Raw genomic sequence first — 16,464 nt, forward strand, 5'->3', positions numbered from 1 at the left:
TTACCAAGGTCTCGGTTACCGGCTATAGCCAGTCACGACATCTCCGTAGGAAATTCAAGGGTATAATTATTTTTTCTTTTGTTTCAACTTGATCGCGATTCGTGGGTAACCTTCTCACTATTCGTATGGTATAGTACGATTCCAATATTTAATTAATTTGGCAGGTAATTATTTTTTATTTGTTAGAATAAAATAATAATAATAATAATAATCAAATAGGCAGTAGCGAGGGATGAACTTGGAAGCTTGAGGGTTAAGGAAAAAAGCTGACACGTGGTGATATTATACAGAAAAGTTAATAGTGCACGGAGGCCAGATGTTTCAACGGTCCAGATTGTGCCATGCTGGTTTTGATTAGTGCCATCCGTTGGATTGAGTTTTCATCGAACGTCTCTGATGAATATATATGTAGTATAGCAAACAATCATGGCCGTCCAATTAGGTCGAGAGTGGGTTTGGCTGAAAGTAAAATAGCTGAAAAGATGAGAGAAGAAGATGCGAGCACAAAAAGAGGAGAGAGGAAGATTTAAAGAGAAAGAGAGAGGAGCAAGGGGCGTAGGGAGAGGATAAGTGAAAGCAAAAATCTTTCAACTCTTATTTTCTTGAATATCGTTTATCATACAGAACCAGCTAAGAAAGCTGAATATAGTTCTGAATCTGCAATTCCGGTGACCTACTTTACGTTTCCGGCAAACAATGCTTGGTTACCGGTGATGAGAGATAAAAATAATACCATTCTGTCTACAACGGATTTCTTCTTTCGAAAATTAAAACAGAGATGGAGAGAAATAGGGAAGCTAGAAGAGTAAGTATGGCCGCGGCCAATGGTTTAGCACCTAGAAGACGACATAGAAGCAGCAGCATAAGAGATTCCCCAGGTTCAAAATTTTTATCAGATCTAGCTATTTGATTACGATGAAACGCCGTTTTCTGAATTAACTTTTGCTGGGTTATTGTGTCATTGCAGAGGATGATGGGCCGGTGGAGTTGCAGGAAACGGCGAGGCTACGAGATCGAGGGACTGGGAAAAAGGATCGAGATCGGGATAGAGAGAGAGAGCGAGACCGAGACCGGGACCGGGACCGGGACCGGGAACGTGACAGAGAGAGGGACAGGGACAGGGACAGAGATCGGATGAGCAGCAGGGGCAAGAGAAGAAGAGGAGACAGGTTGATGCACGGGAGCAATAGAGAAGATGGTGGCGATGAGAGCTCAGAGGAGAGTGTAAATGACGATGAGGACGATGAAGATGATGATGGAGGTGGTGTTGGTAGCTCCATGAGGATGCTCCCACCAAATCCTTCATCCCTATCTTCATCTTCTATGTCTAATCATCACCATCGGAAAAGCTTCCCGCCGCCAGCGAAAGTTTTTAGAGCCGCGCCGGCGACGGCCCTATGGAAGGCACCCGATGAGATGATTGGCGTGTCGGTTCCTAGAAAAGCTCGGTCAGGTTGAGATATGGAGAGATTCAAATAGAAAAAGATGTTGATTTTAGTGGATGCTTTAATTTTCTCTATTCTACCTTTGGTTAGTAGATTTAAGATTATTGAGGTGTTTTTTCTGCTGTTTTATTTTGCAGCTTCTACTAAGAGGTCACATGAATGGGCTTCAAGTTGTGGAGTAGGTAGTGAGCAAATTCACCGGCAAGCTTCCACGTCTCCGGTGAGATCGAGTGGACCAAGCGTTGCAGCGATGTTGGCTTCGGCGTCCGCTTCCCCTGCTCCAGTCTCGCCGTCTTCTTCTAATGCTTCGATTAAGAAGAAGATGGTGAGTCCTTGATTTCTCATCATCTGGCATCTGTTCTCTGAATTTTGATTTTTTTTTTTCCCTTTCTTTTCAGTAACGATTATGTTTTGCCATTGTAGAAGCCTAATGGCCCCAAGCAGAGGCTGCCAAAATCTTGTACTAAGTTTACTTCCTCAGCTCAGGAGGAGATTGAAATCGAGATCGCTGAAGTGTTGTATGGATTAATGAGGCAGCCTCAAGTACCTACAAAACCTGAAATTGTTGTTGCAAATGATTCAATTAAGTTTGATTTGAGGGAAGTGAGCAATCATAAGTCAACCGTTGATGCCAAATCCAGAGTTTCGTCACCGATCTCCAACTCACCTTCCACCATACCTCATTCTTCTTCAATTCCTCCAACTAATTCTAGCTCATCTGCCACTCCCATGTCTGCAACAGGTAAAGTTGCTTCAGCGATTGAGCCACCCAAAGCTCAAGCTGACTCATTTTCTTGACTCCTCCTGCCAATGCTCTCACTAGTTTTTAAGAAACCGGAAAAGGGAAAAATTTGGGATCGAAGCAAGATTCATTATTTAAATTTCGTCTTTCATGCAGCAATTTGGATTTTGGGACTTCGCTGATGGTTTCATGTATTTTTTAACATAAATATGCAGCGCCAAAGAGAAAAAGGCCGCGACCAGTCAAGTACGAGGACGAGAATCCATCAGTTTATCATGTGCGGAATAGTTCCATTTCGTCGACAATCAAGGTAGATATCGACCAGCCTCCCAAAATCGAAACTTGTTCTCCCAACTTGGATAAGAATTCAGGATCCGCAGCTGAAAATGGCGTGGTTCCGCATGATACCCCATCTAGTCAAGCTGTGCCGGTTCCTACAGAAGCACAGCCGCAGCAGGAGCAGGTGCAAGTGATGTCTGAGAGTAATCCGTTGTTGGATTCAAAACACTGCGTGCAAGAATCGGAGAGTAAGGATTTAGATGTGAGCAAAGAGGAGCCTCGATCGCCGAAGAGAGAATCTTCTCAAGTTGGTCTTAGATTGGATGATCGTGAGAGTGTGACAGCGACTAAAGCGTGAGTATCGAAAAATAGATGTCTTTGTTGTGATTTCGATGTTCTCAGTAATTTCGAAGGATGGGCTTTGATTTTTTTTTTTTTTTCGGGGGGGGTTTAATTTCAGGATTTCGACGATTTCTGATGTTGAAACCCAGCGAGAAGAGAAGTTCCAGATAGATCTGATGGTAGGACCTGTTTAGTATTCTCAGCATCAATTTTCTTTCTGTGCAATTCTGAAGGTCTTCTCTGTTTTTCTTCTTGAATTTTGGTTACAGGCTCCACCTCCAGTAAGATCATCTCCAGAAAGGGACAGTGAGATTGTTTCTGTGGCTGTAGATCCTAAACCTGGAATCACAGATTTGGAAACGGTGAATGGTCCCAACCTTTTCTGTCCAATTTATCACCAATCAGTCCTGTTTGGTATGTGACGTTAATGGCGTTGATAGTTGTTTCATGTGCAGGAAATGAAACCGGCCGTTAAGGAAGAAGATAAGGCAGTGAAAATGGGAAAAGATGTGAACGTGGAACCGCAGGAGAAAAAGACAGAAGTGGTAGCCGAAGAAATTGAATCCCATAAACCAAATGTTATTCTTAATAAAGAGAGGAATTTTGATCTGCAACTTGATTTAGAGAAATCTGATAAAGATAGTGGCGTCGTTTCCGGAAGTGGTAGCAAGGCGCACCAACATGTTCAAAAACAACTGCAGCAGCAGCAACCAAACACCGACAAAGCTGGTAATTGGTGTTTTGAGTAGATATTTTTCCTTGTAGAGAATATTCTGTTCCCATGAAATATTCTCAAACTGGAATGCTGATCTAGTTTCCTTTCCTTATCCCCCAGCTCAATCAAATTCTCTTCCTCTACCCATGTCAATGGCTAGCTGGCCGGGTGGGCTTCCTCATATGGGGTATGGGTTTTTCTGGTTTTGTTCTTTTGACCTTTTCCTCTTTCCATTCCTACTCCATCAATGCTTTAGGTTCTCTTCTCTGGGGATTGACACTTGTAAAATCGGCAGATATATGGCACCTTTACAAGGAGTTATATCCATGGATGGAAGCGCTGTAGCTTCTGCAGCTATACAGGTAACGCTCCTCGTTTCTTTTTACTTGAGTCTTGGGTTTCTTTCTCTGAATCTTCTCTCACGTATATGGTCTTTCTCAATTCCTTTTGTTTTTTCTTTTTATCTCTCATCTACAATTTTTGCAGCCTCCGCATTTGCTTTTTAGTCAACCAAGGCCGAAGAGGTGTGCAACGCATTACTACATTGCACGGAATATTCATTATCACCAACAATTTACAAGGATGAATCCTTTCTGGCCAGCGGCAGCTGGTTCTGCTTTACAATTTGGGGCAAAGGCCTGCAATGTCAATGTGGTTCCATCTACAGATTTCCATTCCAGTAAGGGTATGAACTCTGCGCAAGACAAGGGTCATGGTCTGGCCATCTTTCCTGGTCATACTGGGAAAGAGAAGAGCTCTCAAACTTCAAACGTTATAGACACTGCACAGAGAAAGCAGATTTTGCTTCAGCAACCTCTAGCCCCAGGAGCACCTAGCAATATCTTGGTAAGCTTTCCTTTCCCCAGTTGGAGTATTTTTAACAGAGGGTTTGAATTTCTTTTATAACTGTTGCTTTTCCTTCTTGTTGAATTTCAGCATGGGCCTGCCTTTATCTTCCCTTTGAACCAGCAGCAGGCAGCAGCAGCTGCTTCTGTCCGTCCTGGGTCAGTAAAGTCTCCTGTCACAGGTAGCACAGCTTCATCAAGCGCCTGTAATTCTGCCTCTATCAGTGCTGCCACGACAGCTGTTGCTGGTGCCACAACAATGAGCTTCAACTACCCAAATATGTCAGGCAATGAAACCCAGTACTTGGCAATTTTGCAGAACAGTCCATATCCAATACCAATTCCTGCACATGTAGGTGCGACGACAACTTATAGAGGAACCGCTCCTCAGCCAATGCCTTTCTTCAATGGTTCTTTTTATTCGTCTCAAATGATCCATCCTCCTCAGCTTCAGCAACAGCAGCCACCTATGCCGCACTCTCAACAAGGCCAGCAGGTTCATCAGAACTCGAGCATTTCTAGTGGTTCCTCATCATCCCAGAAGCATTTGCAGAACCAGCAGCAGAGGCTGCATGGCAGTGGCATTAATAGTGGTAGTGGAAATTTGCACGGCTTTCCCAACTCAAAAAACCAGCCACCACAGTCATCCCAGCTTCAGCAGCGGCATCAGATGCAGAACCAGAATGTCCCTCATCAAGCTCGGCAACTTGACAGTGAATTCGGTGGTGAAGATAGCCCTTCTACTGCTGATAGTCGAGTCTCTCGAACAAACATGAGTATTTATGGTCAGAATTTCGCAATGCCCATACAGCCGCCAAATTTTGCTTTGATGACTCCACCAACTATTGGAGGTGCCAGTGCCAGTGGCATTCCAGCTGAAAAGAAGCAGCAGCAGTCACAGCCACAGGGTTCAAAGGTTGGGATAGAACCTTCTCAGGCTTTTGCCATGTCATTTGCCTCCATTAATGGAGCTGCTACTTCTTCCAGCCTTGATATTTCAGCATCTGCACAAAATCATGCTATCCTGCAAAGTCTCCCAGAGGCTGCAAGGCATGGATATCACTTCATGGCAGCTGCTGCAGTTGCCCAAGCAGCACAGCAGAAGAAGAATTACCGTGTTTCTGAAGAAGGGAAAACCGGGGGAGCTGATGGTTCTAATGTAGAAGAAGAGAGAAAGGTCATACCTGGAGGAAAGGCTCAGTTAAATTCTGGGCAATCAATTGCATTCTCCAGGCCCGATTTAACAGATACATCTGTTTCCACCATTCCTGTCAGTACTGTGATTGATAGCTCAGCGCGAACTCTTAACCTTGGGTCTGCTTCTGCACGGGTCACTGGTTCTGCCATGCCAAGCTCTATCAGCACCATAAATGCTTCTAATGTGCAACAACTGCAGCGGAATCAGCAGCAGCAGCAGCAGCAGCAGCAAATTATTCAGCTTCAAAAGCAGCAACAATTTGCAGTTGCAGCAGCTGCTTCTGCTTGGAGCAAAACACCAGCAACAAGTAATGGAAGTGTGTACACAGATCACATATCTTCTTCTTCCTCAATGGCTGGCAAGTTCCCAAATTCATTATCTGGATTCCCTTCCATTCTCGTCCAGAGCAGCAGTAGTCCAGCTCATTCTCCACAGTGGAAGAATTCTGTTAGGACCACCACTTCCCAGGTTCCTTCCCCATCTATTTCCTCCACTTCATCATCCTTAAAAAACCTTCCCCAACAGCAGGGCCGTGTCCAGCAAGGCCATGCACAGATATCATTTGCATCCAACCCAAAACCATCAGCTGCGCCTCAAGGGCAATCAGCTCCAAGTAGTACCCAATCTCCTTCTCCTCCAGTGGTAGTTGGCTCTCCAACAACTTCCTCAATTTCTAAGGGTGCTGGTGGGAGCCCAAGGACGACCTCCACTTCCGCAACTAACAAAGGAGCGCAATCATCAATTCTGTCATCTCAGCAGGGCAAGAACTCGTCAGTGCCTACACAAAAATCACCTCCAGTTGGTGGGAAAAATATTCCTTCAATTCTCGGCCATCCCCATAATTCCCCCTCTACATCTAGCTCTGTTACCAAGCCTCAGTTGACACCGCAGCAGCAGCAGCAACTACATGCATTGCAGCAGACCCAGATGCTATACAATGGTAGTTATATGCAAGCCCAGGTTCAACATGCTGCGAATTCAACACATACAACATCAGTAGCAAGTGGACTTTATTTCCAAAGGCACCGCAGTGATCAACAGCAACAACCACAGGTCTCATCAGCTGGGATGTTGTGTTCTCCTGTGTCAGTTCCCAACACCATCACTACTGATCCTGCAAAGGCAGTGGCTGCTGCAACAGCCGCAAGCAATATGAAAGGTGGTGGCTTACCTTCGCAAGGTCTTATCCATGCTCAGTTTTCTGCTGCACAGACTACTGGGAAGCCACATCTTGTCCCTGCTGGCTTCCCTTATGTTCATGCTGTTCAGGTGAAGCCAGCAGAGCAGAAACAACCTGCTGCAGAGTAGAATCCTGTCTCATGTACTTGGCAATCCCCAACACAAGAAGCTATGAGAGCAAGTGAAGCTGAACAATTGGTGGATGGGGCTTGTGCACCCTTGTGGTAATGAGAAGAACTGAGAGAAGTGATGAATGTTCAAGGAAGCATGCCTTTCAGGTTAGACCCACATTTTTGAGAAGGAAGTTGAGAAGGTGGGAAGGGGACACGCATCTCGCAAATTTGTGCTTCGCTTGAATGTCCATTGATCTCCGCATATTTGTGTTAGTAGGCTGAAGTGGTTAATCTTCAGCTTTCTAATGAAAATTCAATTTATTTGGTGGCCAAGAGAATGGACAGTGAAACTAAGGAAAAGGTCTGCCAGTAAGTGTTTTTGTAGGGTTCAAGAGGTAATATTCAGATGATGGTGATGATTGAGAGGAAGGGTAAGAGAAAAAGGATCTACTACCTTTCTCCTTTTTGGGATGGCAATGGAGGATTTTTCACTTTTGTTAGATTTTTCTTTCTTTTTCTTGGGGGTCTGGGTCTAATTTTATTTTCCAGAAAGAACAGTAGACAATATCTTTGAATATATATATATATATATATGCGATGGAGGGGTGTGTATGTATATGTCTGGCACATATAAAGGGTAAGCCCTCTCAGTTCTTTTTTTTTTTTTTTTTTAATTGAAAGAATATCTTTCTTCATTGGTTCTTCTGATGCCATCACCATGTATTCTTTCCTTGTTCGGCACCAAAGTCCAGCTCTAGTTTCAGTGGTGGGAAAGAGTAAAGAGATGGAGAAATTAATAGCAAAAGGGGTTGGTTCAAACTTTGAGTTGTGGTATGGAGAATAGAATTTGAAGGGGCAGTAGCTCCTCCACTCCAATTTTGGTAGGATTCAATTTTTTTTTTTTAAAAAAAATTTATGCATGTGGGCCAAAGCAAAACCTCCCCACTTTGTTGTTTAGTGTGTAAATATATATACATGGAGAGATAGATACCGTCTCTCCTTTGACAAAAGTGGGTTGTTGAAAACGGTGAGTGTCTTTATTGTCTCGGTATCTTGCACATGTCTTGCGTACATTTATATATTTTTTTCGTGGATGTGATCGCTTTATCTTTTAACTACTTTATTCTTTATTACAAAATAATTCCCTCTTAATTGTTATATCTTATTTTCAATAGTATCTAATATCTATCTTCCTTGAGATATGCTCGGTTTCCAATTTTGGCCCCTTTCGTAGTGGGTCCCGTCCAGGCAACTGCCTTGACCCCACTCTCTGCCTGGTGACCTGGTCCTACTTGTCAACTGGGCTATGTGTTCTGACATCTTGACTGTAGATATGACTGTAAAGGTATTCTCATCTGCACACGTGTTCTCACCTGCTTTTAATTTTTTCTTTTTTTAAAAAACTAATAATTAATCTAAACAGATAGTGAAGAATCGGTGGGGAAGGTGACTTTATGCTGCAAAACATGGAATCAAAATTGCCCACTAGAAAAGAAAGGAGTTTCACTGGGAAAAAAAAAATAATAAAAGAAAAGAGTTTCAAAAGGGCAAAAAAGAAGTTGAAATTTATCAATATGTACTGATTAATAAAATATACTTTTTGAAAACAATTAATTGGTAGGATCCAATATAATTTTGAAAAGGGTGAATTTTCTTTTTTTTTTTTTCTGAGAATTATAATATAATTTTCTGTTTTTATAATATATTAAAAAGGTCCCCACAAAGAGAATCAATTAATGGAAAGAACAGGCCCCACTCTAGTATTTCGAAAATGGGTTGAGTATTGCAAGATTACGTTATCCCACACAGAGATTAGGTTATCCTGACCTCCTGGCCCCATATTCACCCACACAAGTTTTGTTTATGCTCTCTCTACTCTTCAATTGCTTAGTTTTCCCATTGGAACATTGGATGTGTGAAAAGGACAAGCAAAAGAAAATATAGAATATTTTTTTATTTCTTTTATTTGAAATAATAAAATATAATAAAAGATGGATAAAACTAACCTTATCTTTTACTAAATGTTTTCTGTTTATTTTGGGCAATAAAAAAATAACAAAAAATTAAGTGCATGGTAATAAATATATGAAAATATAATTATTTTTTCAATTTATATTTTTCAAAATAAAAGAAAAATAAATACATTTTTATTTCAATTTTCCTTTTTACTTTTCATCCATCTAAAAATGTGAGAAATAGTATTTTCTATTCGCTATCTTTTTTTCGTCTTACTACAAGTATTTCAATATAATTCTCCCATGTCTTATTTCGCACTAATGACAATTTTTTTTTTTGAGTTTTCTTGAAAATAAGATTTAACTTTTGCGGTGATTATTAATTTTTTTTGTTATAATTTTTATTTTAACAAATAATTATCAAAATTTAAAAGTCTAAATTTGAGATAGTCTGATCTAAAAAACGATAGGTCTAAACTCAATGAGAACTCAATACACCACTTTAAATTTTATGTTGGCTCAAGTTATATTCTTAGGCTAAATGTAAATCTACTAGTGGGATTCTATTCTCGAATATCTATTAAGTTCATAGAAAAATAAATTCTGTGATATCAGAAATTGTATTTAAATAATATCGAATGAAATTAAGAGAAAAAAGAAAAAAATGCAGTACATTTATATATATTGCTAGCATGAAATTAACAGAGTGTACGGATACAGAATAATAAATACACATTTAAAAAAAATAAAAATAAAATAAAAGAAAAATAAAGAGAAATAAAAATCCAACTTTATCAAAACACACTTTTTAAGTTTATATCCATTTTTGGATCTCAGACATTATTGTTTTTTTTTTAACTATCTTTATTTTTAATTTAAATATTTTTTTAGAGTGAAAATAGTTTAAAAATAATATAAATACAAATCATATCAAAAAATATATATAGAGAGAGACGTGTGCGGAGAAGGTGTTGACTACAAGTTTGGTCAATATTTGATTATGACATATGAGATTGATGATCATATTAGTGCTGAATTTGTAACCCATACTAGGGAGCAAGAGACATGCTAATTCTCAAAATATTATGTCTATTTTTGGAAACACATGATTTAAAAAATAATAATAATATTAGTACGACATGTATTCTAAATTTTATTGATTATATCTTAAAATTTTTATAATAATTTTATCCTTAATCCGTGGATAATAAATTTATTATCGATTACGATTAATAAAATTTAGAATACAATAATTTTTTTTATATTTTATTGTATAAATTTAAATATAACTAGAGTTGAATGTAGATGTGGGGTAGCATAAATTTAAAAAGGTAAGGTAAAAAGAAGGTTTGGTTTTTATGGAAAAGTAATGAAAAAATGATTGTATGAAAGGAATAATATATAAGTAAAAGAAAATGGGAAGATTGAAAAGGAAAGAAGAGAGAAGAATGAATGTGGGCAACACCTCACCTTACCTAGAGGTATCATAAAAGAGAGGAGAGGGGGACCCTACCCTTCACTCACTCATTCAAAACCTTAGAGAGACTCATTTCTTTGCAATGGACTTTGAATGATAAGCAAACAAAAATCACCCTTGTATCTTGATGGGACAATTCCATAAGGTCTGGTGAATTTCAGTTGCTATTCATTAATTTAATTGAGCCCCATTTCCAGTGATGAAAGGAAAAGTAATGAAAAAATAATGCAATATTTAAATCTATATGAGTAGTGGGTCTGATTTTTAGAATCAAAGCAAATATTATTATTAAGTCCAGAGTCGTACTTGTAATTAAGCAGTAGTTCTGTATTTGGAGAATCATTTTTATTACTAATTTAAAACAAAAAGAAATTGGAATATTTAAAGCTTTTCTTCAAGAATCAAATCATATGACACATTTCCCTCATATTTTATTTTATTACTAAGAATCTTAATTAATCTCAATTCTATAATTAATAATATTAGTATGGTCTCTTTTAAAGCATTTGTCTATATTTTACTGCGGAGTGGTTACCGCAGTAGCGGCCTAGTGGGGGGACACACGCCCAGAAGAGGAGAAAGGATAATATAATAAATATCAAGAAATGGGAAATTCAAACACAGCTTTGCCCATTCTTGTAATTTTACTTATAAGATAAATCAAGAATAAAAATAGTAATTTAGCATATTTTATAACCTGTTCTTTTGAGGCTTGACTCGAGTAGGGTTGTCTTGCAATGCTCATGCACAACGTAAGAGTAACGTCAACGACTTGAATCTTTAAAGACTAAAGAAAGATGAGGTACTCAAGTCCACCAACAAATGACTTAGTCTTGCATTCCAAAGAATTCTTTTATGTGTCCTTTCCCAATTTCCACTATTTTGCTTAACAATGGGTCACAAAAATACCCAAAACAATGGCTTTATCCAGTGTTTGTGACACGGGCCTATTTCTATACATGTTACCAACAGGATTTCTTCCTGATGTAAATAGATTTTTTGGGGTGACTTGCGAAAGAGCTGTCACTTTTTCAATTCTGTAATTATAATATGGTGGGGGAAAAAAAAAAAAAGAAAAAGAAAAAGGAGCAACTTAGGATGTTGCCAGTTTATCAAGATGCTTCAGGTCAGATCCTAATCTGAGTGTGTTGAAGACGAGAAATTATTTGTCAATTCAGCTACTTCCTTCTCCTGCTGTTTTTTCAAATACCTCTGTGCAGTTGCGGTAACAATCTTGAAGAAGAAGTTCAACAGCATGAGCCAGACAATGGTGTTCCATAATGCAGCAAATGAGAAATCCCATTTTTTCACCTGGAATGACAAACAATCATATCGGATCATTAAACAACATATGCAGAGAAATTAAAAGCGTTTGCTTAAAACGTTCTACGGCTAATCCAAACAAGGATGAACTTGATGGTTAAATAATGCATCCAGAATACCTTGTTATTTGACGGCAGTGGTGGTGCAGGTGACATATATTTTTCTTTAACTGCATGCAGTTTGGATATGAGGCTGGGCAGGACAGAATCCAAACCAGGTATAAAGCTGAGTACCCAGATCAACTCATTTTCTATCCAGTCAAGGAGTTGATTATTACAGACAGAGATGATAAAAACTGTCTGCAGAACCACCAAACAAAAATAATTTAAAAATCATAGACATTAGCACTTCAAAATAAAAGCAAGCATCTAACGTCTTTCAAGAAAGCAACAGAAAAGATTTCATTCTTTAGTCCCCTTCCACGTCCAATCGTTTAGAGCAAAAGACTTGCAACCAAAAGTTTGAATCAATAGAGTATCCTAGAAGCAAACTTTACTGCAGCTTCCAAGCAGTAAAAGCACCAAAAACCCATCAAAACTATCAGACGCTCAAAGATCTAAAGACTAGAAAACATTACAAACCTGTATATGAGTTTTCACAATTGCCTTTCCAATCAATGTTGCAAGAAAAAACTTCCAAAATGAAATCCCAAACTGTCCACACATAATGCCAGCCAGGTCGAATAGGGGATTTGGCACCTAAAAGATGTTTTAGTTCATCAGCAACTTGTACATTAATAAACGATGAAAACAACAAAAACAGACAATAAATCAAGGTCAGGTTTTACTCGACAACTCCTGTTATACAATGCACAGATAGTAACAATGCTTTTGAAACGGGTAAATTGAGTAGGCCACAACAAGAAATCGCTCATAGGAAACACCCATCATATCAAATATCTAGAAAACGTGTACTGGAAAATATGGATGGCAGGCCAAACTAACCGAAGCAAGTACTAAAATTGTGAAGAAGTTCAAATGTTGGGAATGTGACAGAAACCAGCGTTTGATTGTATTGAGGTGAGTAGCTATGATCCCATTATCTTCTGACGAGGAAGCATTCAATTCTTCCATTGCATCCAATTTACTACCTGACATACTAGCTGCATAAAAATGAATGTATTAATACCCAATAAAACTCAGTGATGTAATTCTATCTTCATATATAGATTCAGCAGTTACATAACTTTTGACAGTAAAAAGAAAATTGGAGGACCAAAAGAAGAAGCATTGGTTGTATGCAATTTTACAAATAGAAATGCAGTCATTCAGGAAAAAATGAATCATAGCTAGTATCCACTAATAACCACACACTTGAGAAAAATGGAGAAATAGCTTTAGAATGTTTCATCTGTATCAAATTTCACCAACTTAAAATACAGTTCAGTAAAAGTGGGAAAAGTGCCATAATAATTATATGATAACATGCATATTCTTAAACCAGCATTCATTCAATAATATGAAATCTGCATATCCTATTTTACATAGCTTCAGTTTTCATGAACACACGGGATGAGGACATGGGACTTTTCAAGCATTTAAATTAGAAATCAATTGTCCACTTCCTTTCATGGCAAGGTCTGCTTGACATATGCTACTGTCATAGCAGACATGATGCTAGATACCCTTCTACACTCATGCAACTTCTTCACAGATACAGAACTCATTTTGAAGTATCTTGCCATTAATGACACAAGGAGAAAGAAAATGCCTGATCTAAATAAATTTTCACATTTCAGAACAATACCCTATGGCATTTTGGCTTCAAAAGCAAAAAAGGGTATCAGAAAATCCATTTTTATACTATGATATCAAACTACGCTTGTCAGAAAATCAACCAGATAAGTGTTTCTCTTTGTATGAAACCCCAAAGTAACTCCTTTGAAAAAATTCTTTATTGGATAATATGGCAGTTACACAAAGAAGATAACAAATGTGAAACATAAAGCATACCTGCTCTTGAGATAAAATAAGGAGGAAGCTCTCCAAGTGCTGTCCCCAATCCCCATAAAACAGCTTCTACCTGCACCTGTGGCAGTATGCTACTAAGCGGAACCCTCAACCCCTGAGATGTTGGAAACACTGGGTCTCCAAATTCCTGGCAAGCTTTGTCGAGCCATGAAGGACCTCTTTTCAGCTGTATTGTATCATACATAGCGCTTTTTAGATCAACTCGGCCACACTGCATTGCTTTTATTGTAAACAGGGCAATATGAGGACCCAGATAAAGGACAAATGTGTGCAAACCAGACCCTGGAAATTAGAGAAAACAAATCACGAAAAGTGGAAATTTAGGATTTGCAACAGGACTATACAATCAGAATAGTGTGAATAATAAATCTGAAATTATAATTATTAACAACTAGTTCATCCCAATCTACAAAGAATTTCTTTGATAAACAATTGTAAATTGGTGTCCAAAAGATCCTGCAATAAACTAAATCTACACAAACTTTACAAGCAAAGCACACCTAAAATGAATCAACCATACAGCTTGAATTTCATATTCATGACTTGAACAGAAGGATAAGACAAGACCCTCATCTTAAAGCAATGTTGAGTTTTATGATTGAAGTACTTCAGTGTACAAGATTTTATTTACACATGAATCATCTTCAATCATAAGACATGGGACCTAGAAAAATAACCAAAGAAAAACACCATAACCACCATGGTTTTCAATCAACAACAATTGCATCCTTATATGCTCATTTCGAAAACTGATATTAGGTAGAAACAATAAAGAACCTAGCCTATAGCTTCCAATTTTCACGTGTCCTTTGAGAGAAATTTCATCACCATTAATGAAGGGTCAAAATGCTGAGAATGTTCCTTAAAAACAATAGTAACAAACCATACCAAATTAAGGCTATTTTGTTATTGACTAACCACTGAGCATCAAAAAGGATTTTCCTTGTCAAAACCTAGTATAGTAATGGCATCAAATCAAAAGTTGCATCCAAATTTAAATAGGTTATCCTTAGACTTTGTTTTATCAGCATGGAGCTCTTGCTGTTAAATCTGTATACATCTTGCTTACCAAGACCAATTGAGGATGCAACACCAAGGATAATCCACCACAATCCAAACCGCAGATAAAGAGAAAGTTCCTCAATGTGCTGTGAAGAAACGTCCAAGAGTAATGAATATTTCCAGTTATCTATCTCGTCAGCAATAAATTTAAGAAAGGAGTTAATGCCAACCAAAGTAAAAAAGAAAAAATATTTCTTATCTACATTTTATTCGCATGTGGTGATGAGATTTCAGTACTTTTTTTATTTGTTTCAATTAAATTACAACGATAATATAAAAACAAAAAAAGAAGCCTCCCAAAAAATGAAGAAGTATATGCCATGCTTTCACACAAACATATGACAACCCAGATCAATCTACAAACAGTACCTTTTCATGAGGACCATCAATGGTAACAAGGAGAATTCCCAGTGTTACCACCACAGTGCTTATAAGCATTAGCCAACCACCTTTTGCCAAAAGATATATCACTGATCGCTTAAAATACTCAACTATAGCCAGAATGAAAAACTTGATTGTTTTGAAGGGTTGTGTTGTCAGTGTCAGATTTTCTAGCTCCAGTTGATGCCTCTCGTGAAGATCTGCAAAGGTAGAAAACAAAATTTCCATTTCTTCAAATCAAGCCAATTTGTTATGCTCCTTCTATTTCACAGACTTGATACACACACACAACAGTGACAAGCGACTGTCAGTTAACAGCAATAACATCTAATACCAATCTTCAAGATATCAACTTTAACCAGAAAACAGTGTCTATTAGACCAGGTAAATCCATTTGTACCAAAATAAAAACAACGCCATTGAACATCAACATAATATATTTTGGCTGATATATGTAGTCTTAAGATACGATTAACAGATTATCCTTCCTTCCTTTCTCCTGGATCTAATAATTTTGTTGTTTTCATCTGTTTAATAACCTAGCTACAAGCATTAAGATTCCAGTGCCTTAAAATACCCACAAGCTAACTCAAGATTAATAGGGAAAAATTACAGAACCATTCAACTAACAGCTAAAAATACTTCAATTTAAACCAACCCATGAAGGAAAAAAATCTCAAACTTCAAAAACAAACTACGAAAAAAAATATAGATTTTAAAATAAACTGTATATCCGATTACATGAGTGAGAACCCAGATTCAAGTTCCCATTAAAAAGAAGAGCTAAATTTGAAATTAAAAAACAAAAAAAGGACTTGATATCATTACTCGTCCCAATTCTCATAACAAAAAAACGACTTAGATGCCACAAGCACAAAATTAACAACGACGATGACGTATATGTATATGTATGAAGGAGGAAAGAGTTTAGAGCCGAAGGACTTGCCTGCGATTGATATTTGCATATTTTGAGAAGAAGATGTTGCTCCTTCGCCGGAACCCATTACCGTCACATACTATAATAAAAATCCAAAAACCTTTTCTATTTTATCTATGACTCTCCCAATACAAATAATAAATGGGTCTGTTTTGGGATAGATTTCGATCTGGCAAAATCAGCAGATGGGCATAAACAGAATTAATATCTGGGATTTGCAGCGAAAAATTTAGTGTTAAAATTGCTGGCTTGGAAAGAAATTGGAGATCCAAATACCAAAAATAAAGACAAAAAATCCAGAGAACATAGTGAAAGAGGAGAGTTCGTGTTGAGATCTGGCAGCGGAGCTTTTATCGCCCTCTCTCTGTGAGATAAGAGGAATTTCTCTGCACAGCTCGTAAAATTTCTGCATACGCTTCTCTTATTTATTGTTGAAGAGAATAAAATAGTAAAAACGAAAAGAGGGAAAAAAAAAAAAAAGAAAATTATTATTTAATTCAA

The 16,464-nt window shown here is 37.9% G+C and overlaps 2 protein-coding genes across 6 annotated transcripts; one reads left to right on the forward strand and one right to left on the reverse strand.

The window, feature by feature from the left end:
- Positions 1 to 485: 485 nt before the first annotated feature.
- LOC110601494 (protein TIME FOR COFFEE) lies at positions 486 to 7,915 on the forward strand. 5 transcript variants are annotated; one of them, XM_043951526.1, is made up of 12 exons: positions 486 to 878; positions 968 to 1,453; positions 1,583 to 1,770; positions 1,869 to 2,187; positions 2,403 to 2,820; positions 2,927 to 2,987; positions 3,078 to 3,170; positions 3,249 to 3,537; positions 3,644 to 3,710; positions 3,819 to 3,885; positions 4,010 to 4,369; positions 4,460 to 7,915. In XM_043951526.1, the coding sequence occupies exons 1-12, from the start codon at positions 779 to 781 to the stop codon at positions 6,872 to 6,874; spliced, it is 4,863 nt and encodes a 1,620-aa protein (XP_043807461.1). In that variant the 5' UTR covers positions 486 to 778; the 3' UTR covers positions 6,875 to 7,915. The 5 variants fall into 5 exon arrangements, with proteins under 5 accessions (XP_043807461.1, XP_021594335.1, XP_043807462.1 ...); XM_021738643.2 differs by having other exon boundaries at positions 3,264 to 3,537; XM_043951527.1 differs by having other exon boundaries at positions 1,872 to 2,187.
- Positions 7,916 to 11,093: 3,178 nt separating this feature from the next.
- On the reverse strand, positions 11,094 to 16,381 carry LOC110601637 (vacuole membrane protein KMS1). The gene is made up of 8 exons (XM_021738850.2): positions 15,973 to 16,381; positions 15,015 to 15,226; positions 14,653 to 14,731; positions 13,566 to 13,865; positions 12,558 to 12,715; positions 12,195 to 12,311; positions 11,733 to 11,912; positions 11,094 to 11,601 (listed from the first exon to the last, which is right to left on the reverse strand). Exons 1-8 carry the CDS (start codon positions 16,028 to 16,030, stop codon positions 11,425 to 11,427), a joined length of 1,281 nt encoding a protein of 426 aa, XP_021594542.1. The 5' UTR covers positions 16,031 to 16,381; the 3' UTR covers positions 11,094 to 11,424.
- Between the last annotated feature and the right edge of the window lie 83 nt (positions 16,382 to 16,464).

This window comes from Manihot esculenta, chromosome 15, assembly GCF_001659605.2.
Source record: "Manihot esculenta cultivar AM560-2 chromosome 15, M.esculenta_v8, whole genome shotgun sequence".
Classification (NCBI taxonomy): Eukaryota; Viridiplantae; Streptophyta; class Magnoliopsida; order Malpighiales; family Euphorbiaceae; genus Manihot; species Manihot esculenta.